Source organism: Erythrolamprus reginae, chromosome 5 (genome assembly GCF_031021105.1).
Source record: "Erythrolamprus reginae isolate rEryReg1 chromosome 5, rEryReg1.hap1, whole genome shotgun sequence".
NCBI lineage: Eukaryota > Metazoa > Chordata > Lepidosauria > Squamata > Dipsadidae > Erythrolamprus > Erythrolamprus reginae.
In genome coordinates this window covers 25,054,008-25,077,733 of record NC_091954.1, presented here as the reverse complement: position 1 = coordinate 25,077,733, position 23,726 = coordinate 25,054,008, and the positions used below count along the sequence as shown (strand labels likewise).

The 23,726-nt window shown below is 39.1% G+C and overlaps 1 protein-coding gene across 1 annotated transcript; it reads left to right on the top strand.

Annotated features, from left to right (window-relative positions):
• The first annotated feature begins 529 nt into the window (after positions 1-529).
• LOC139168332 (lipase member M-like) lies at positions 530-22,460 on the top strand. Its single transcript, XM_070753912.1, has 10 exons — positions 530-552; positions 1,441-1,549; positions 2,379-2,481; positions 3,558-3,756; positions 7,309-7,418; positions 10,324-10,460; positions 14,347-14,493; positions 15,443-15,514; positions 18,950-19,015; positions 22,230-22,460. The coding sequence occupies exons 1-10, from the start codon at positions 530-532 to the stop codon at positions 22,458-22,460; spliced, it is 1,197 nt and encodes a 398-aa protein (XP_070610013.1).
• Positions 22,461-23,726: the final 1,266 nt, after the last annotated feature.

Here is a 23,726-nt window from a genome sequence, read left to right as displayed (position 1 = left end):
CAAGTCCAATGGTTTATTGCTCCACCTCAGTAACAAAGCAATCAGCCTCCATATTCCCAGTGTCTTTCTCCCAGCTTGAAACTGAACCAGATGGATATTTCTTCCCACACTATATTCAAATATCTTGTCCAAGGTGGTTCCACTGAATGTGTAGAAGTAAAATCCTATGAGAAGCAGATGCTTCTCTAAATATGTAGACATTCCTATCTTAATGTAAGGAGCCACATTAAAGATAATTGCAATGAAAACTTTTTTAAACAACGAACCGAAACTATAAATTGCTTTTCTAAATCCTGTCAACATATATTAATATTATAGATGGTGGTTTATAATTAAGCCAACCTATGAAATATGGCACGTATTAAAAAGGCTGGACTGAATCCAATACCTGACATAAGCATTTGTTAAATAAAAGTGGCAAACTCATTTTTTAGTCTTGATTAACAAAAAGACACAGCAAAACACACCTTCAAATCACTTTAATATAGCAGCAGAGAAATATTATTGTTTGATATCTAAAAGGAGGACAATGGAATTTAAAGGATTATTGAGGTGAGTTTTGGTTTTCTTATTCACAAGGCTATGCTGATAATATCTAATCCAAAATGTCTTAAAATTCAGAATAATTAGACTTTCTGACATGTTCTGATAAAGGAAGTTGACTGAGATGATTTTATTCAAATCTCATTCTAGCTCTTAAAAAATAGCAATCTCTTTTCCCCACCCACTTTTTCTCATTTAAATGTTCATTGTTTTCATTATATTCAACATAGAAAGCTGGTAATATTTGAATCAATGGTTTCTAAATATTGAATATGATAGGTTTGATGATGAAAAGGCTCCTCTTGCTCTTCTCTCTCTTATTATCCTAGAAAAAAAAATAATGGGAAAAGGAATAAAGTTTTGCAGAATTCTTTCATCTTTAAATTGCTTGAAGGCTATTATTTTAATTTCTTGATCAGTAAATATTTTTACACTAATTTTACACTAATATTTTTTACACTAATTTTACACGAACAATACAGAAATATATAATACTACAAATTGTTTTTGGAAAGGCTGTACATTGCCAAACAACAGAGTGTGAGAGAGTTTTTTTTTGTTTTTTGGTGTATGCATAGTTTCCCTGAATATGTACAGGTTTTAGTTCCTGGCTATACTTCAGTTGTACACCTGCTAAAGAGCTTCTGAATATATAAACCTTCAGCTTGTAAAGAATGAGATGAATTAACTAATTATTGAATTATTGAATTCAATTAACAGAGGAATTCCTCTCCCTCCATAGGATATATTGATTCGTTTGTCTTTAAATGCATTATAATTCATCCAAACACTTTGTTGTTGCTACAGTGTTTACATTGAAATACAACTCTTTGAATGTAGGTATAAATTTTCCAAATTGAACTGGAGCTCTTCCCTAAATTTTTAAACTGTTTTCAGGTCTTCCAAGATATGGCTATTGCTGCTTATGATTCATGTATATAAAACTGTGCGGTCAGAAGAAGTAGAAATCATCCAGAAAATGAATCCGGAATCCCACATGAATATTGTGAGTTGAGCTCTCAAAAAGTATTTTGCCAATTGTGTTCAATGGTACTTTCTTCTATGTATGTTATATACAGTATATACAGGTAATCAAACCTTTTCTGGGGCCTCTGTATCCAGGCTGCAGATAGCAAAAAGATCCACTAGATGGCAGACTTTGATTTCCCTTTCCTCTTTTCTAGTGGTTATCTGAATGTCCTTCCTTCACAAATAAAGCAGACTTTGATTTTACAGGCCAATCATGAAATAAGATATTATGTTGGGAATCCTCCTATTTTGGGATTACAGTGTACTCATTTCTCTAACAGTGCACCCTGACTTCTTTTCAGGATTGATATCCGGTCCCCAACAGTCAGGCAGCATTTTGTGGAATATGAATGCAGTGAAGGGCTACCAAATTTTTTACTACACTGTGGGTGTGGCTTATGCAGGATGCCCTGCATTTTCTTTCAACATCTTTCACTGCAAATTGGGTACTCTGGGGTGGAGCTCCATCTTTGCTACCCCACTGCGTCCCCCTTCCCCCCGTCTGGGCAGTAGCCTACACCTGGATGAATGGGATCAGAAATGACCTTGATTCCCTTAAGCATTTCCCCCCCTAAAGCCCGTATATATTTCTGAAAGCCTTTGTTCTCGGAGTTATGCTGATACTAACTTGTTGTATGTGACTAATGCTGCTTTGACTATGTGACAATAAACACTTGGACAATGACTTTGATGTTTTAAGGTTCAGCAATAAAGCTTTTCATGAACTCTAGCTTCAACTGTCAGAAACTTCATATTTCTGCTTTGGAAGCAGGTGGTGGTAGATTTTTCTCTTTGACTCCTTACAGAGTGAGATAATTCAGTTCTGGGGATATCCAGCAGAAGAATATGAGGTCCTTACAGAGGATGGTTACTACTTGAGCTTGAACAGGATCCCAGGACACACAAAGAGTAAGGGAAAAAAAATATTCCCCGACCCAAATTTGTGTTTATCGTCCAAGATTTGGGTCAGTATGTATACATGTGTATATACGTGTTGGAGTATACCTATAGACATATATACCAGGGATGGGTTCCACTTACCTATGCCATGGTTTGCATTGCGATGTTTTGCGAGCATCCCCTTGTGCAATTTCACTTCCGCGCATGCACAGTAGCAGGATTCAGCCCGAAACACAGCTGAGGAGCTGATCAACTGTGCTTCAGGTGAGGAAATAAAGGTCAGTATTAACCTGGGAGTGGGTGGGTGGGTGGGCTCTTTTTCATGCAGCGGGAGAGGACAAGCCATCCAAGCATGGAAAAATTTGTCAAAAAATCCCCCCCAGAAGATGGCGGTGTCCATGGACTGGAACTGACCAACCAAACTGGATCCGTGACGCTGTTATCACATCACCACCAGTTCACTACCAGTTCTGTCAATCTGGTCCAAATTGGGAGGAACCATTATTTAAGGCTAAAACACCGCACAGAACTGATGCATCTTAATGTTATTGTACTACTAGCTTATTCTTTACAGTGTACATGACTATTGGAAATCATATCCTCCCAGAATAGTGAAGATATATTCTCGTTTGAGATGTCAACAATTTGTTTTTAAAATGAAAACTGTAGGAATGGGCATAGTATGTAGACTTAAGGAAATACAAATAAATTTTAAAGAGTTATGGTGTACAAATCAAGTGAGATCCTCTTTGAAGAAGTGACGTGATTTGGATTATCAGATGAAACCGATTCAAATACATGAATGAATTTGTCTTTAACTATAATAATTTTTCTAGTTAAGTAATCGTTTGGACAAAAGGAATAGATGCTGTAAATATTTTTCATCTCATTGGAGGTCTTCCTGTCTTGCCTGGGAATTAAGTTCCAGCAAAAGAGGAAAAGGGCTGTTTTGATTCTTCCATGAAACATTAATCTCTGAAACTCACAGTTAAACATCAGAAGTCTGAATCACATGTTCAAATATAGTAACTGAGTAGCCCTATTAAATGAATTGATGAATATTTTCATTTCCACACCTTCACAAGGTTCCAAATCTTCTGTACTCTTGCTTCATTGTTTGACTATGGAAGGCACTGTTTGGATAGCAAACCATCCACACCAAAGTCTTGGCTTCATCCTAGCAGATGCTGGATATGATGTATGGATTGGCAATATTAGAGGAACTACTTGGTCTAGAAGGCACAAACACTTCTCAATTGATGAGGAAGAATTTTGGAATTTCAGGTATGTTCAGTACGTGACGAATTAATTTTGCAAGAGGACATTTTAATTATATATATATTTGCAATACAAAGCATTCATACACCATGTTGATCTAGATTAATGTCTATTTAATATGCCGATAGTTGATTTGAATGATGTCACATTTACAATTATATATTTGGCAAACGTCTGGCAAATTTTACAATGTTTTCCTAGATCTTCAAGCATTTCCTCAGCTTTCTTGATTGTTTGTTTATCTACTCAAGGAGCAAATTCAACTAAATGTGCATCTTTAACTTAAATAAGTTTTAAATTTGTGAAATAAAGTAATAGAATGATAAAGCTGCACACTAGAGGTCTCCAATCTCCAGCACTGGTCCATGCCATGCCATGCCAGAAAACAAGCAAAGCCCCAGCACTGGGATGCAGACAACACACAACATAACAAGTGGTGGGATTTGAATAATTTAACAAGCTCTACCCTGATGACTGGCTGGGTAGGTGTGGCTGGGTGGACATATGACTGAGTGGACATGGCCAACTCGACTTCACTCTTGTCGAGGAGTGCTTCACCTTGCCTGCCCTTGTGTGACTGTGGGGAGGCTGCAACAGTCATGAGTGTGAAAAATGGCCATAAGTCACTTTTTTCAGTGCCATTCTAACTTTGAATGGTCAGCAAATGAATTGCTGTAAGTCAAGGATTACCTATATAAAAATACAAGAAAGCTTCTTTGCCTGCAAGGGAAACAGTGACTTCCCATGCGGTACATCCTGCATCTCAGTCTAGATTCACACACCAAATACAACAATTGATTTATCATGTTCTGTTAATTAAGTGATAGTAAAATGTACACCTTCGCTGAACATCTCTTCATTTCACTTCCATTAAATAATATTAACATTTTGCTCAACTTTCTGCATCAATATATATTTATGAAACAATTACTCAATATATAAGGTGCTAGTGAACTTTATTGAAAGCCAATAAAAAGCTGCTCTACTTACCATTCATTAGATTAGAAAGCCTTATTATCATGAGAGAAAACTAAAACAAATTGGAAGGAGGATTCACTTACTATTATTAGCCTTAGCCACTCCAAAGCAATGCAAGAAACTCCTATTGCAAAGGTGTTTTTCAAGAGGCAACTGGACTTTCTGGAAACTAAGAAAGTTCAGGTGTCACTTGAAAAAAAGCACATTTGGGACAATCATGACCTGGATGACTGAAAAATCCCCATAGACAAGAGACTCTTGTGCTCAGTGAACTGACAAAGCATCCTTTCTCACTCAGGATGCTTTGTCATTCACTGAAGCAATCTTTGGATCCATGTGCATTACTTAAAGATACCAGCTGGTCTCACTCATCGGATATCCTAAGTAAACCATCCAGATTTAAGGAAAGATCACATGCCACCCCCCAGAAAGGCAGTAAAAAAATCAGGAGTGCCAAACTTGCATCCTGACTCTTGGACGTACACCCCAAGCAGCGTAAAAAACTTTTAAAAAGTCAACACCCTAATAAAAATACCAGCAAAAATTCAAAAAAACACCCACCCCCAAACAACATACAAACCCTACCCCTCTACCACGCCCCTCCAGAAAAGCACCTCCAGCTTGCCTGGGTGTACTGCCAAGAACTATTAACAATATAACAAGGCTTAACCAGCGGAGCAGTTTCTGAAAACACTTAAAGTTAAGCAGGATCATCCATCCATCCATTAATCATACTGATTAGGCTAGAAACAACACAGAGGCACACCAGAATATTTCTTTCCTGCCTTCCTGACAGGATTAGCCCTGTAAACCGGGAAAATCAAAAGGCTGTTGGAAGGAGAAATCATTCTGGATCAACTATCATTCTGGAAAATTTCCATTTTTGTAGCTTTCAGTAAGTTATTGAAATTAATTTACTGTGTTTGGTAAATCCACAGTAACTGGATTTAAACATGCCTGGGATAAACATATATCCATCCTAAGATAAAATACAGGAAATAGTATAAGGGCAGACTAGATGGACCATGAGGTCTTTTTCTGCCATCAATCTTTCTACGGTATGTTTCTATGTTTCTAATTCTGTAAGGCTGGAGGAGCAACTGAAAAAAATTGCCTTCCAGTCTCTGTTCCCCTAACCTGACTCACAAATCTGCTGGCACTCAGAAAAAACAGCATAATAATAAGAAAGAAAGAAAGAAAGAAAGAAAGAAAGAAAGAAAGAAAGAAAGAAAGAAAGGGAACAGCAGTAACAGAAGATGAATTCAAGGAATCACTTAATTAACATCATGGGAAAATACCACTAATTATAACTTTTGCTTCCACCCTGCTCAACAATTAACCATATATTTACAATGTAAGTCTATGTTCAACTGCTATTCTTCACCTGAGTTTCAATTTTTCAAACTATTCTCTTCAATTTGTGGAACATATTTTACTTCTAAATCAAGTAACCTGCCATCAAATTATTTTCCTGCTGGATTGTTCAGCTAAATCCACAGTAACTGAATTTAAACATGTCTGGGATAAACATATATCCATCCTAAGATAAAATTTTCTATGTTTCTATGTTTCTATTAAAAATGATGCTTTTTTTTTTTTTTGGTGGGCTGAGAAAATGTTCCTATATTCAATCAGTTCTCTCCTATAGTCCAGGAATACTTTATTCCTAAGCTTTCTTAGGATTCAGTCAACTGGTTCTCATGTTGTGCATAGTTTCAGTGATTTGTATGGGTATCAAACCCAAGGGCTGGGGGCTGGATCTGTCCCACAGGGTACTTAGATGTGTCCCACAGTGTGCCCTGAAAAAAGCAAAGGACCAGCCCAGAGTGCTTCTGCCAGCAAAAATGGAGCACGCAGCCCTCTCAATCTTCACTTTCACTGGCAGAGGGTTGCAGGAGGCCCTAGCAGCCGAAACGGAGCTTAGGACCTTGTTTTTGCTGGCAGAGCACTTGGGCCACCACTGGCACCCCCCCATGAGTGACATTGAGCTGTCCATGCCTATCCTGGCCATGCCCACCCTGGCCAATGGAGATGAAACATAACCCTAGTGTAACCCTCAATAAAATTGAGTTTGACACCCTGGAGTTATATAATCTTTTTCTTGAATGGAAGCACTATTTTTTTTTTGCATTGGATTGAATAAAATTTCTTTGAACTGGGTACCTTCACATTGATTTGGTAATTCAGCAGTCTTCTGCATGCATACTTACTTTTTATAAAATCAGTTCCATTTATTGAAATCTTTCAATTGAATGGAATCAGCTCCTGAAACTAACTTGAACTTTTGATTAAGATTGAAATTACAATTCATATCAATTAAAATCAACCACGCCTAAATCTTAATATGCTCTATATTTTATTCTAGCTATGGGTTTTGTTCTAAACTAGAACCAAATGACTCAAGAAAATTTCTGTTGGTTTTTAAATTTTTCTTGTGAAACATAAATATCTGAAGGATGCTAATTTTGATTTTTTTTTTGTTAGTTAAATACACTTACTAGTAATTTAGAAAAGGGACCAATACATGGAATTAATAACGAAAAATTATCTTCATTCACAATTATATGTGTTTGGTTTCAGTTTTCATGAAGTTGGCATATATGACCTTTCTGCCATAATAAACTTTATTCTTCATAAAAAGGGAGAGGACCACCTCTATTTTATCTGCCATTCACAAGGCTGCAATATAGGTATGTTGAGAATGAATTCACTATACAAGGCAACATTTTGTGCATTATTGGTGATGTCTGAAATCTTTACTGTTCAGAAATCAAACAAAATCATTGCCATGTGAAGAAGGTCTACCCTACGTATCAAAATTAATAGAATCACAAAATGGGAGGATCAGAGAATTCTTCTGAGATCATTTTGCCCAGCTCATTTCCTAGTCATCGCTGGATATGGTTTCATTGTCTCATTGATGTAATACTGTCTATCTGTTTATATAGAATCAAAAATAATAATTGACAAATCTCATCAATTGTTGAGCAATTACAATCCAAGAATAAATAAATTTTGGAGAAAATGTTTACCCTTGCATCCCCATCTCCCTTTTTCCTATCTCCATTGAATTTCCATATTCATTCACTCACTCACTCACTCACTCACTCACTCACTCACTCATTCATTCATTCATTCATTCATTCATTCATTCATTATTTCTTTGCTTGTTATTTCCCACTTTTATTATTTTTAAAATGACTCAAGGCAAAGAAAATAGAATAGAACAGAACAGAACAGAATAGAATAGAATTGTTTATTGGCCACGTGTGATTGGCCACACAAGGAATTTGTCTTTGATGCAAAGAAAATATACCGTATTTTTCGCTCTATAAGACGCATCTGCTGATAAGACGCACCTAGATTTTAGAGGAGGAAAATAGAAAAAAAATATTTTGAGCCAAAAAGGGGAGAGGAAGAGAGGAAGGAGTGAAAGAAGGGAGTGAGGGAGGAAAGAAGGGAGGAAGGAAAAGGAAAGCAAGAAATGGAGGGAGGAAAGGAAGGAAGGAAGGAAAGAAAGAAAGAAAGAAAGAAAGGGGGAAGGAACAGGAACAGAGGAAGGAAGCAAGGAAACTTATGAAAGGGGAGAGTAAGAGAGGAAGGACTGAAGGGAGGGAGGGAGGGAAGAAGGTAGGAAGGAGAAAGAAAAGAAGAAATAGAGGAAGGGAAGGTAAAAGAGAGAAAGAAAAAGAGCAAGAAAGAAAGCAAGAAAGAGAGAAAGAAAGAAAATGAAAGAGAAATAAAAATAGAGAGGGGGAATGAAAGAAATGGAAGGAGGGAAGGAAGGAGAGAAAGCAAGAGAAAGAAAGAAAGCAAGAGAAAGAAAAAAGAATGAAAGAGCAAGAGAGCAAGAGAGAAAAAGAAAGAAAGAAAGAAAGGCAACTTCAAAGAAAGGCTCACTGAGCATCTCTCACTCTCTCTCTCTTTCTATCCCTCTTTCTTTCTTTCTCTTCCTTTCTCTCTCTCCTCTTCCTTTATCTCCTCTCTCTCCCTCCCTCTCTCTTTCTCTCCCCCCTCTCTCCCCCTTTCCCTCCCTCTTTCTCTCTCTCCCTCTCTTGCTATCTCTCCCCCCTCTCCCACTCTCTTTCTCCCTCTCCCTCTCTTTCTCTCTCTCCCCCTCTCTCTTTCTCTCTCTCCCCCCCTTTCTCTCACTCTCTCTTTCTCACTATCTTGCTGTCTGTTGCTCTCACTCACTCTCATTCTCTCTCCGTTCTTCTCAGCGGTGACGCGCGCACGCCCTGCCCGCCTCACCTTAGCCGAGAGCTCTCAGCAAGGGGGTTGTAGGAGAGGCGGGGCCGGCGGCAAAGGTGATATTCAATGTCGGGGGCGCACGGGCGGTTGCACGCGCTCCCTATCTCCCTGCTAGCCCACTCGGAATATTCAAAATAAGAAAAACCTTCACCGGCAAAGGCTTTTCTTATTTTGAATATTCCGAGTGGGCTAGCAGGGAGATAGGGAGCGCGCGTAACCGCCCATGCGCCCCCGACATTGAATATCGCCTTCGCCGGCCTCCGCTGAGAAAAGCCTTTGCCGGCATTTCCTCTCGGCATCAAGGAGGCGCAGCGGCAGGCGGAGAGAGGGAAGGGGGGGCAGCGGCGTCCCTCCTGGCCTTGGCGGGCCATCCGACCCTCCCCACCTCCTGCAAACGCGGCGGGCGGCGGGGGGAGAGTGAGGAGCTGGTTCCGGTGGGCGCGGGGCTTGGCTGGCTGGCTGGCGGGGGGAGCGCCGCTGGTGGTGCGGAGGGAGACCCTCCTCCAGGAGGGAGGGGGCCAGGCAGCAGCTAGCCAGCCAGCCGGCGGGATGGCGCTTCCGAGTTCGCAGCCTCCCCCCCCCCTCCCTGCCTGCATCTTCGCTCCATAAGACGGGGCTGATTTTTCATCCTACTTTGGGAGGAAAAAAACTGCGTCTTATGGAGCGAAAAATACGGTACATTTGTCAAGAATCATGGGGTACAACACTTAATGATTATCATAGGGGTCAAATAAGCAATGAGGAAACAATCTCTCTCTCTCTCTCTCTTTTTCTTTTTGTCTCCCTCCTTCGCTCCCTCTCTTTCTTTCTCTCCCTTCCTTTCTCTTCTCCAGAGGCCTTTCCAATTCCCACATCAATGCACCTTTGATTTATATCAGGGGTCCCCAAACTTGGCAACTTTAAAACTTGTAGACTTCAACTCCTAGAATTCTGGGAATTGAAGTCCACAAGTCCTAAAGTTGCCAAGTTTGAAGACCTCTGATTTATATGTTACCAACAGATGACCAGTTGAAAATAAACTAATTCACATGCAGAGATGGTCAGGAGAAATTTATTACATCCATTCTGATATTTTGTTTAGTTCATACTTTGTTTACTGACAAGATCTAGCTATGCGGCAGCACTTGACTGACCTATTCTGAATCTGAAATTTCCCAGGAAAAAAAGCAAATATCTAAGCTTAATCTGGAAGGGGAAAACTACTGATATTTTCTGGAACAAATTAAGGACAAACCTCTCTTGCGCTGTTGCTAAGTAAACCATATCCAATGAGCCAAACTTAATTCAGAATGTAATAAACATTCCTACAATTATTGCAATAATAACGGAAATTTTTATCTCCAGGCTTTGTAGCGTTTTCAATAATTCCTCATCTGGCTGCTAAGGTTAAGATGTTTTTTGCCTTAGCCCCTTTATATACCCTTCAGGATACGAAAAGTGTGATTTTGCAAATCACACGTTTGCCAGAGTCGTTGATAAAGGTAAGCCTGTAAACCTTTCTTTCCCCTGGGGAAGGTTGTTAATATTCTGGGACAATAGAGCACTAGGAGTGGGATTGAAAAAGGCAAAATGGCAGCTGCAAGTAATATATGTCATGGTTCCAAGTAATACACCCATAATAAATAGAACTCCAAGGCAGGTAGATTCCTCAAAGAACTGGTTGATTGGATATCATATTGACCCAGGCTGGCAAAACCTGGCCACAGATTTCACCTAATTAAAGTAAAAGTTCCCCTTTCCTTAAACAATCAGTTACATGGTCTAACATTCATGTCTTCCAGTTGCCTGGTAACTTCATTCCTCCTCTCCCTGACCACCTCTGGGAATGACCTTGGTTCTGAAGAAAAAGTACAAACCCCATCTATATCTCAAAACCCACCTTTGCCGTCAGGCATGGGGGAACTAAACATCTCCCCCTGGGCACATTTAATTTATACATGGTATGCCTGTGTGTGTGTCTGTTAGTATATGGTTTTTTTTAAAATCTTTAAATATTTTAATTAATTGAATTATTTATGATTTGTTTTACACTTGTTGTGAGCCGCCCCGAGTCTTCGGAGAGGGGCAGCATACAAATCCAAATAATAAATAAATAAATAAATAAATAAATCTATTCCCCCTTCCATATTCCTCAGCTCCAGTGTGGCAACACCGAAGCTCAGAAAATGGCCCCTCTCAGGCCAGCTTCAGGGTTGACACTGTATGTGTTTGGCGCCCTACATTTTATATATTCAGAAATGGCATAAGCACATCCAAAGGGGATGGATTCAATCTTCATTCTGACTTCTTTTATATGCCCCAGAGACACTAATGTTGGCAGATTGAAGTAAGCAATAGAACAAGGGTCCTGAATTCTTGGGCCTCAGCCCGCTACGGGGTTGTGAGAGATTTGGAAATGGACGATGGACATGAGGGGCAAGTGCACATGTGTGCATGCATATCCCCACTTGCACAAGTACTCGGGTGCATGCTCTATTTGTGTGCGGGCTTGCTCGCTGCTCATGCAGAATCACCCATTCTTCTCCCTCCACTGGTCCATAAAGCCGGAAGGGTTGGTAGGAGTGAAAGTCAAAAATTTCCATACCGGTCATTGAAGGGCTGTGGCATGGCTTATTTTGTGAGTGTGGTTTGCTGGCCATGTGACCAGGGGGGAGTGGCTTGACGATCATGTGACCGGGGGGTGGCTTAAAGGTCATGTGATTGGCTTAAAGGTGGCCAACTTGATGTCACTCACGTCAAGGATTTGGATAAAGGTTAGGGTGCCTGGCCTCTCCTCACTTCAAAGAGATGCAATTCCCCTATTTACTATTACTGAATATTCAAAATATGCTATTTAATTCTATGTATATATGCCATATGTGTACACATATATTACATACAGTCACACAAAAATATACATTATCTACTATATAAATTGTATATGTATGTATACACACACACACACAAAAATGCCACACACAACTCTACCAAAATTATACACATTCAACCTCATTTACTGCAATAGGAAAAGCATACCCAGAGCCCAGAAGGGAAAAAAAAGAAAAAAATTCAAAATTTATCTATCGGTTTTGCATACCTGATCATACCATAGGAGCCCATCACTTCTACCAGGTCTGTGGGAATGGCTTGGTGGGCATGGTAGGGGAAGGATATTGCAAAATTTCCATTCCCACCCCACTCTGGAGCAGCCAGAAGTGGTATCTGCCAGTTCTCTGAACTATTTAAAAGTTCTGCTATCAGTTCTTCAGAACTTGTCAGAATTTGCTGAATTTCACCACTGGTTTGGAGATCTCTGCAGTAGAGGACAACCTCATCATCCATTTGTCTGCTAGTAAATGGATGCTAGTATTTGTCTGCTAGTATTTTAAGAGTTGTCCTAAAGATGGTCCTTGACTTATGACCACAATTGAGGCTCAAATTTTTGTTGCTAAGCAAAGCATTTAAGTGACATTTGTCCCATTTTGAACTACAGTTGTTAAGTGAATCACTGTAGTTGTTAAGTTAGCAATACGGTTGTTGAATGAAGCTGGCTTCCCCATTAACTTTGCTTGTAAGATGGTCACAGAAGGTGATCACATGACCCAGGGACACTGCAACCATCATAAATATGAGCCAGTTGCCAAGCATCCAAATTTTGATCATATGACTATGAGGATATTGCAATGGTCCTAAGTGTGAAAAATGATCAAAAGTCACTTTTTTTCACCACTGTTGCAACTTTGACAGGTAAATGAACAGTTATAAGCTCAACTTGTAATGACAATCATTTTGGGAACATCCAGTTTCTTGGTGCTTCTGCTTCTGCAAATAATTCTGCAATTATTTTCTGTGGCCACTCAGTGCTTAGTGTGAGAGTTTATGTCCAGATAGGAAAGTAATGGAAGATTAGACATTCACAGTCAAGAGTCTCTTGGTAGCTATTCTGGCCAAAATGGGAAGCAAATTGGGAAGAAGCATTTAGAATCCTTCAAACAAATTATATTGTAATGAACTCCTTATGAATGATAGTTGGAAATCTTGTGATTTCCAAGATTCTGTATTTACTCAAAGATCACAGTAGCAATACTTTCTGAAGTCTTCTACTTCTTTGTCTTTTGATCTTGCCCAACTGACACTCTCAAAATATGTGTGCTGTCCAAAGGTTTTTTTAAAAAATCAGAAAAATAGCAAAACACAAATAACATCTGGGTGGGTTTAATAGATTAACAGAGCTGGAAGGTCATCTAGTCCAACCTCCTGCCCAAGCAGGAGATTTGCTTACTTACATGTTCATAAAACTTTCCTGAAATAGAGGCTGTTGCAGATAGGGAGGAGTTTATTTTTTATCGTTATTTATAGATCAAATTTGGAGATTGCCCAAAGTATTCAGACAGCGCTGTCAAAATAATGCTATAGTGCAGGAGTGTCAAACTCAAGGCCCGTGGGCCACAGGCGCCTCTCAGGGTGCTTAGATCTGGCCCGTGGAGCTGCCCTGGAAACAGCAAATGACTAGCTAATGGTGCATCAGAGAAAATGGATATCAGGAGGAGAAATGTTTCCCCTTTTGCATTTGACCATGCAAGAAGGGAAGGGAAAGGAGAATGGGAAAGAGGAAATATTTTTTTAAAAAAGAAGGAAGATGGGAAGAGAGCAAGGAAAGAAAAATAAAGAAAAAAGAAAAGGAAGAAGAAGGGAGAATGAAGAGGGAAGGAAAAAGAAGAAAAGGGAGGAAAAAGAGGAAGGAAAGGAAGGAAGGAAGGAAGGAAGGAAGGAAGGAAGGAAGGAAGGAAGGAAAGAGAGGGTCTGAGGGAACTCCTGTCTTAGCCCTTGACCTCTTGAGCTTTGGGTTACTAGCTGGTAAAGACCACACTGCGTACTGGCAGCAAAAATAGAGGTGTGTGCGCAGCTCTGCATTGCCGGTGTATGTGCGCGTGTGCCCCAGTGGGATTTTATTTCTGTGCATGTGCAGAGTGCAGTAAGCAAATTCTTGTAAGAAGACGCACATGTATGTGAGATTTCGGCAATTTTTTGCTTCTGCGTATGTGCAGAGGCAAAAAGTTGCTAAAATCTCATGCATGCGCATGTCTTCTCATGAGATTTTGCTTCCTGTGCATGCACAGGAGCAAAATCTCGCTGGGGCGTATGCGCATGCACACCAATGACACAGAGCTGCGAGCGCATTGTACCAGTAGCAGCAGTAAGTTGCAAACCCCAGCCCTCCCCGCCCCCTGAGGCAGCCCTCAATACCCCTGCTACAGTGTGAAACAATGAGAAACACATTCAGAAAATGAATGTACTCAATACTCCTGAATTAGAGCAACATGCTGATCTTAGAAATCTGTGTAATTAATATTCAAAATGTGTATTGTCTTTGTGACGGATGTACAGATTATATTTGGCAGAAAAGAATTTTCCTTGCTGAGCCCCCAACTGAGAGCACAGGTGGCTCGAATGTGCAGTAACCAACCATTAGGCATGATCTGTCAGCAAGCTCTTTTTCTGGTTGGTGGTTTCAATGACAGAAGTCTGAATACGGTAAGTATAAATACAATATAATACTTAACATCAGGGGTGAAATTCTCTGAAGTCTGCTACTGTTTTGCTTTGCGGGCGCTTTGGGTGTAGCATTGAAAAACGGCCATTTTGAAGCCATCCGAGTCCTGAAAGATAAATAGAACAGCAAGGGGGGAATCAGCCATGACACACAATTTAGATTAGCTAGAAAGCAGGAAATCCTGATTTCTAGTTAATCTAGATTGTGCGGAACAGCTAATTGTCACACAGCTGATTGTAACATTTTTTTTACTACCGGTTCAGAATGAACTGGTCCAAACTGGTAGCATTTCACCCTTGCTTAACATTCAGCTCTTTTTATGCTCTTTTTCCTACCTGGCAGCCCTGAGATATGCGTTGAGTTGAGGAATACAACTTCTGGAATCCATCAGAGTTGTCTTACACTTCTGGAGGGTGTTAAATTGGGCGGGTTCAGCATCAATTCATAGAACTGATCATAAGTCTTGTTGTGTGGTTTGTGGATGTTATTGTGCAGGAAAACCCTTTGCCCTTCCGAGATTTGTGAGAACATTTGACCTTGCAATTCCCATATGCATCATGAGATCTAAAACAGTTCTCCACTAGCCAGTTCTGGGCAAGAGGCACAAGGGAAAGCATGTGGCATCATGCACAACATGAGGTCATTGCTTAAACATTTGCACAACCATTGCATATTTTCCATTGTTCGCATGATGATCTCAGGACACATATTACACAATGGTCATTTACTGTGTGGAAGGAATGTTGCTGGATAACGTCCGGCATTTATGATCTATGCATGTTAGTGCTTGCATCTAGCCTGTCCAATGGGACCATTTCGCTGACTTTTCATGTGTTCATGTTGCTACAGAAGTCAATGGAAATATTGAAGTTGCTTTCTATAACTCTCCCAATGCAAGAATTCATGAAATAATTCCCCATTCTCTTACAGAGTCGGGTTGATGTGTACATATCACGATTCCCAGATTATACCTCTGTGAAAAATATAGTCCATTGGAGTCAGGTACAGTAACCGCAAGTGGAAAAAACCCCTATTTCAACATATTTGCCTTTGATAATTGTGTGGTAGTGCTTTACTTGATTGGAAGATCCTAGCTTGAGCCACAACTATAATTTGGTGGAATAGGAGTTCCAATCAACTAGAATATTAAGATTATTAAAATTTTATTTATTTATTATTTATTACTTAGATTTGTATGCCGCCCCTCTCCGAAGACTCTGAAGTGGCATGTTTTCTAGTGCAGCATTGCTCAATCTTTAAGCTGTATGGATTTCAACTCCTAGAATTCTCCCAGCCAGCATTGGGAGAATTCTGGGAATTGATGTCCACACAGCTTAAAGTTGCTAAGGTTGAGAAACACTGCTATAGTCTAGTGGAAATTTTTGTAGGTCCCAGAATTTTGAGGATAACCATTTGCCAGTTTGGTGTGATCTGGTGGCTTAGAAACCAGTGCATTGTGAATTGTGGCCCCACCTATCACCATGAATTATTATTATTATTATTATTATTATTATTATTATTATTATTATTATTTAGATTTGTATGCCGCCCCTCTCCGAAGACTCGGAGTGACTCACAACAACAAAAACAATACAAATCCAATAGTTAAAAACAATTTAAAACTCCTTAATATAAAAAACAGTCATACATCTCAGACAAACCATACATAAAACGGAAATGGCCCAGGAGAATCAATTTCCCCATGCCTGACAGCAGAGGTGGGTTTTAAGGCGTTTGCGTAAGGCAAGGAGGGTGGGGGCAATCCTGATCTCTGGGGGGGGGAGTTGATTTCAGAGGGTCAGGGCTGCCACAGAGAAGGCTCTTCCCCTGGGTCCCACCAGACGACATTGTTTCATTGACGGGACCCAGAGAAGGTCAACTCTGTGGGACCTGACCGGTCACTGGGATTCGTGCGGCAGAATGCTGGCTAGGTGACTTTGGTCAGTGATTCTCTCTCATCACAGCCATCTCAGGGGCGGTTATTCTGGGGAAAAATAGAAGGCACTATGATTAAATATGCTCATGATCTTGAAAATGTGTATATGTGTGTATCAGAATACACACAGAGAAAGGTAAATGTGGTATAGTTTACACTTTTCCACATGCAAAGAAAAACAGATTAAAATAAAATATTAGGTTGTTGCCAATAATTATTTCAGCAATTTTATCATAACCACTTACTGGATCCCAAAATACAATATACTACCAAAGTGATCAATCCCCACAACATCAATCTTATGCTCCCAACAGTCCTTGGTCATCAAAAACTCTTATGTAAAAATAACCCTTACATATGAAAAGGAGAAGGCAGTTGTCAAGTGAGTGAATAAAAACAAATTTAAGAGTAGATTTTCAGGTGAGGCTTGACAGCATACACACACACATTTTATTTATTTATTTATTAGATTTGTATGCCGCCCCTCTCCACAGACTCAGGGCGGCTCACAACACAATAAAACAGTTTACTTTACTTTTAATTTACAATTTAAAATATTTTTAAAAAACCCATTATTATGCAGATATACATACAAACATATCATACATAAATTATATAGGCCCGGGGGAGATATCTTAGTTCCCCCATGCCTGATGACAAAGATTTTCAAAGTTGTGAGCAGGGGTGGGCTGCTGCCCAGATGGGGTGGAATGCAGTGGGGTAACGAAAATGGAGCTCCACCCCAGAACACCCAATTTGCACTGAAAGATGTTGAAAGAAAATGCATAAGCCACAGTGTGGTAGTAAAAATTTTGGTAGCCCTTCACTGGTCGTGAGCATATTTAATGATAGTGCCTTCTGGCTTGGGCTGTTTTTGTTTGACTTATTGAATTAGGGGTGGGAGAAAGTCACAGATAATTATATCATCTATCTTGGAACATATATGTCTTGCAGAGAAAAATGAAAAAAGCAATGTATATTCAAGAGATACAAGACAGGGGCAAAGGAAAGTACAAATTTGAGGTTTTTGAAATTAGTTCATCTGCTGCTACCCAATGCTCTTAACTGTTGTTGGAACAATTTAGCATTTAGAAAATACATTCCTCCACTTACAACAGAATACCCTATGCAACTAGACTTACAATTCTAGGTTTAGAAAGCTTAGAACTACATCACCTTAAACACAACCTAAGCGTAGTCCATAAAATCATCTTTCCTCTCAATGACTATTTCAGCTTCAACCACAACAACACATGAGCACACAACAGATGCAAACTTAAAGTAAGCCGCTCTAAACTTGACTGCAGGAAATACAACTTTATTAACCGAGTAGTTGATGCATGGAACTCGCTACCAGACTCGCTACCAGACACCTAACCCCCAAAACTTTACCCTTAGTCTATCCACTGTTGACCTCTCCTGATTCCTAAGAAGTCTATAAGGGGCGTGCATAAGTGTACCAGAATGCCTTCCATCCCCTGTCTTAATGTTTCTCTATTATTAGTATCATATATAAAAACTTTGTTATATCTTTGTATACTACCAATATGTACTTGACAAAACAAACAAACAAATAAATATTCAGTCCACAATCCGTAACCATCCATAAGAATGTGTTTGGGTCTTTTTCCTTAGTGTGAATAGTGAAAAATACTCAGAAGAAGTCAACTGGTGAATTAGCAGTTTCTTTTATTTTTCTCTCAGTCAGAACAGTCAGGTTAAACAGATCGCTAAGAGTATAAGCAAAAATTCTCTCCCCACGAAAGTGGCGCATCTTTAAGTTATTTATAGGCTTCACAAAGTAACAAACCTTATTTAACATGGTAACAAGTCTCCCGCCAGAACGAACAGCCAATCAGGAGACAACATTCAAATACTGAGCCTTGGCGATTCTCTCTGCATATTTAACAAATAGCATATATTCTCTCTGGTCACCTTGTGAAATGAAATTCCTTAGAAACAAAACCTGAAATTTGCAGAACTGTACAATCTTCTGACTTTTGGTTGGTATTCTGCTAGATGGAATAGCAGATCTGCTATTGTGTCTATGATCTGCTAGATGAAATATCATTATCAGCAGTCTGCCCTGAATTCCTCTGGGATTGGGCAGCATAGAAGTCAAATAAATTAATTAAATTAAGTTAATTCTGATCTTTAAAAGTAGTACTTTTATTACAGTGTAAGGAAGAGTCCTAATAAAAGATTGGGAAGGAATGAAAATTTGTCTTGGGGACCTGCTGGTACATGGTGAGATAGATTAAAGATTGCTACTTAGATAATATCTCCGAGTCTGCAGAGAGGGGCGGCATACAAATCTAATAAATAATAATAATAACATACAGTACAACAAATCTATCGTCAAAGAACATGTAAGCATCTTTGTTTCATCAATTGTTCTTGGTGTGAAAGTTATGGCTGCATTATTGTTTTGGAAGAGTAAGCTTGTGTTTTGTTGAAGGGCCTATATACATATACAAACATTGTTTTATTTTGTTTCATAGACATCACACTCAGGTCAATTTCAACATTTTGATTATGGCTCAAAGAACAAAGATATATACAACCAGGTAGGAATTTAATAAATTGTGGATATAATTTTGGAATAGAATTGTATATGGTATATATCAGTCTAGAGATATTGGTCCATGTATAGTTTTGTACTCCTGTCATATTCTCTGATGGTATGTAAAACAAACTGGGAATTTCACAACAGGAAAAAAAGGAAAGAAAAAGTCACCCCATAAAGATGTTTCTGTCCCAATGCTAAACTACAGCCTATACCAATGACGGTGAACTTTTTAGACGCCGAGTGCCCAAACTGCGCATGTGCATGCCCAAACTGAAAGATGTGCATGTGTACACACGCTCAGATATGCACGAATGCATGGACATGCACATGTGTAGCAGAGACCCAAAGACCAGCTGGGTGGTGTGAGGAAGGACACAGAACACTGGCAGTGTGGCAAGTGGCAATATATTTTTCTTATGTGAGTTTCTATTTTGTTGTTTGTAAGGAAACAGAAGCTCATGAAAGAATTGCCACAGAGATCTGATCCGAGACGATGGCATGCATGCCAACAGAGAGGGCTTTGAGTGCCACCTCTGTTACATGGGCCATAGGTTTATCATCACAGCCCTATTCTCTAGATCATGAATAGGCAAAACTCTAAAAGTGACTCTGGTTGCTGAAGAGTGAAATGAAGATCTTGCAAGCCCAGAATCACAAATGAACAAGCTATCTTCTACACTTTGATTCCCAGGAAGTTATCAGAAAATATAAAGACATCAGATAGGTATTCAGAACGATCATTTATTGAGTGGCACAGTGGTTAGAGTGCACTACTGCAAGCTGCTTCTGCTGACTGCTGGTTGTAGTTCACAAGTTCAAATCTCATCAGGCTCGAGGTTGACTCAGCCTTCCATCCTTCTGAGATGAGACCCAGATTGTTGGGGGCAATATGCTGATTCTGTAAACCACTTAGAGAGGGCTGTAAAGTACTTTGAAGAGGAATATAAGTCTAGGTGTTAAGTGCTATTCTCAGGGGTGGGCTGCTGTCCAGACCGGGGGGGGGGGGGGACACAGTGAGGTAGCAAAAACAGAGCTCCACTCCAGAGCACACAATTTACAATGAAAGATGTTGAAAGAAAATGCAGAGTGTCCTGCATAAGCCACCCTGTATGTACTGTAGATGTCCAACTTCATTCAACAATGACTAAAATCAACTGTCACCCTGTTAAGTATTTTTTTCCAGGAGATTAGCTCCTTCAAGATGTTCCTGCTGAAGGATTTGCCTTGAAACCTGTTCATAGGCCATTATTGAGAATGAGAAACTGATGTTGTTCTGAAACTCTAAGACAGACATCATGATACATGCTTTTATTTTAGTGCAACCAACATGAACAATGATAAGAACGCCTTTTATTTTCCAAATTAACATGGAATTTTTATTGATTACTGTTCTGTCGGGCTCTCTGGTAGAATCCTCCCAAAAATTCACAGGTACTGTACAAATTTCAGACACACACACGTTTGAAAATTCAAAACAATGTTCTTTATAATGAAAATTCACTTAAACTAAGCCCTCTTTTGGTATAGCAAAGAGCACTCGTCTCCAAATAAACTGGTAATTTATACAAGTCCCTTATCAGTCCTGTGATACTTAGCTTGCAGTTGTGAGGCAATTCAAAGTCCTTCTTTCACAAAGTGAAACACACTTTGCTCTGGTTTAGTTTCAAAGCAGGGAAAAATCAGCACACAAAAAGTCAAAGTCAGTAAAGCAGTCATGAAACACAACGATCAGATAATCCTCCACAATGGCCAAACCCACAGGCTGCTATTTATAGCAGCCCCACTAATTACCACAGCCCCACCCAACCACAGGTGGCCTCATTTTCTTTGATAATAATCTCTCAGTTGTTGTTGCCTATGCATTGCTCTCCGCATGCGTGGCTGTATCATTAACTCTTGTTTTGAATCCAAGGAGGAGCTAGATAATTGATCTCCTTCTGAGCTGTCTGCCACACTCTCCTCCTCCCTGTCACTCATGTCTTCTTGGTCAGAGGAGCCTTCATCATCAGATTCCACCGGGGGCAAAACAGGCCTGCAGCATGTGGATATCTCCCCCACATCCACAGTCCTTGGGGCAGGAGCTGGGCCAGAGCTAACCACAATTACTACCATGTTTACTATGAAAATCTCAAAGTTACCATGTGTAACTTTATAATAGTTTTTTCTTCTGGTAAGAAATAGCTAATTTGATATCAAGAAACATATTTGACCTGTGACCCTTGAGTTGCCACACTGAAATCTATCAATGTGTTGGAAGGGAAAAAGTATTAAATACATAAGGAATAATCATATTTATTGCATTTAATTAATATAAGAATAGTTTCAATTTCAATTACATTTGATCAATTTTAGTTTTTGTTTTGGATTTATCATCAATATCAGCTTTTGAGTGGTGCGGTGGCCTGGAGGTGGATCTATCGCCTCACAAACCGTAGGCTGTGAGTTCAATCCTAGGTAGAGGCAGATATTTTTCTCTCTGTGAATACTGTATATCTGCTGAAAATCAGTCTGCTTTGGTGACAGGAAGGGCATCTGGGCAGTAAACACTCAGCTCCATTCAATTGCCCAGATAGTTAAAAGAGGATGATCAATTTTAGCTTTTGTTTTGGATCAGTTTATTTAGACTGATCCAAAGAAAGTAAAGAAAACTAGAGTGAAGTGAAACAAAATGAAAATTGTACTCAGCTGTACTATCGAAAAAGGACAAGAGCTGAGATCACAATGTATTTATACTTCAGTATACAATATTGCTATAAAAGTTCACTCAACTAGAAGAGTACTTAACCAAACTTTGCTGATTTTAGATTGGTAATCAAGATTAATGTAAGTTGTTCTTAGAGGGTAAGTGACAAGGAAATCCACAAATATACTTCCATACTAAACAAGAAGCCACCAAAAATGGAGGTTGACTTAAGGAATAGATAAATAATAAACAGATATATATTGGAATTTTTAATTAATTAAATTAATTAGTCAATCAATTAATTTTCTTTCTCACCTTGCTTTTTTAAAACCGAGTTTCCAGATTAATTTACCATATCAATTACCATGAATTAAAGTGTATGTGAAGATATTGTCTTGTTGATTACTATGTTATTTATTTTTTTTCTCCGAAAATTACTCTGTACAACATAGAAACTTTAAAGACTAATTTAATCACCATGAATTTAAATATATGCGAATGATTACTACATCACTCCTTTTTTTCACAGACAACTCCTCCTCTATACAACATTGAAGCAATCACCATCCCAATTGCATTGTACAGTGCAGGCCAGGACTGGGTTTCCCAACTCTCCGAAATTGCACAATTGCAGTCTCGAATCACTAATCTCATTCACAAGCAGAAGTTTCCCGAGTGGAACCACTGGAATTTCATTTGGGGTCTTGATGCTCCTTCCTGCTTGTATACAGAAATCCCTGCTTTGATGGAAAAATTGTAGGAGGGGGAGATAAGCAGGGTAGGTTATGGTAGCCAAATATCAGGAGTCTGGTAGCATTTTTAATGACCAGAAATTTTATTAAAAGCATCAGCTTTGTTGAACCATAACTGACTTCATCAGGTGTACAAAGTGGCTAAATTTTGTAGGATTTAAATTAGGAAAGGAAAATGGTGGGAAAGACAGGTTGATTTATTCAGCTATTGGTTCCACCATATGAGGCAAATTGCAAATATATTATCAGTTTAGTCTTTAAAACCCATTAGGTTTGTTCATACTATCCTTATATACTTATAAATGATACTTATATAGTATCATGGACCTTTCCCGATTCCTAAGAGGTCAGTAAGGGGCGTGCATAAGTGCACCAGTGTGCCTTCCATCCCCTGTCCTATTTTTCTCTTTTACTAGTATCATGTATATAAATATTATTATATCTTTATATACCACCAATACATACTTGACAATACAAATAAAAATAAAATAAATAAACAATCTGAAATCATGTTGCTGTCATATAAGATTTCTTAGTGTGAATTCCATTTTAAACACATATACCAGACTAAGGATTATGGAGGAGGCATCTGTCCCATGTCCTACCACCCCTCTGCTCAGCCCATGAAGAACTACAGTGCTGATCCAGCCCTTGAAGAAATTCAGTTGGACAAACCTGCGTTAGATGGTTGTAGATCGATAGATCGATAGATCGATAGATCGATAGATCGATAGATCGATAGATCGATAGATCGATAGATAGATGTTCTATATTTTCTTAATCATTAAATTATTCATTAAAGTCAAGTTTGATGTATAAGTTACTATGGGAAGTTGCCATGAATTTGATAGTTAACATTTACCTCCAGTTACATTGGTTCTTCATTATTCCATTCAAATAATTATGGGGACATTAAGGTGGTGTAAAGAATGTGCAAGAACCTTATTTGCATCAAATTGCATCATGCCTTCTTAGCTGAAATACTCTCAATTTCTGGGAACACACAAGTGCCAAATGAATACTGGAAAGATTACAACATTTTAATACTACGAGCCATGCAGAGTTGCCATGCGGGAAAATACATTTTATAAATAAATACATTTTTAAAAATTGTAAAGTGGCTCCTAATATATTTATTTTTAATTTCAAGCCATTGATTCTTGTTCTGTCCTTGATTTCAGTGCAGAACAGGACTACCTTCCTCAAATATACAAAGCATTTAGATCAGATATGTCAAACCTGTGGCCCAGGTGCTATATGTGGTCTCAAAGAGC

What these genes read in the sequence shown, in the direction of transcription:
- LOC139168332 (XM_070753912.1), top strand. Translation starts at nt 530, where the DNA reads ATGGAATTTAAAGGATTATTGAG. An exon ending in CGGAATCCCACATGAATATT is followed by an intron (nt 1,550 to 2,378) that starts GTGAGTTGAGCT and finishes GACTCCTTACAG; the next exon opens with AGTGAGATAATTCAGTTCTG. An exon ending in GATCCCAGGACACACAAAGA is followed by an intron (nt 2,482 to 3,557) that starts GTAAGGGAAAAA and finishes CACCTTCACAAG; the next exon opens with GTTCCAAATCTTCTGTACTC.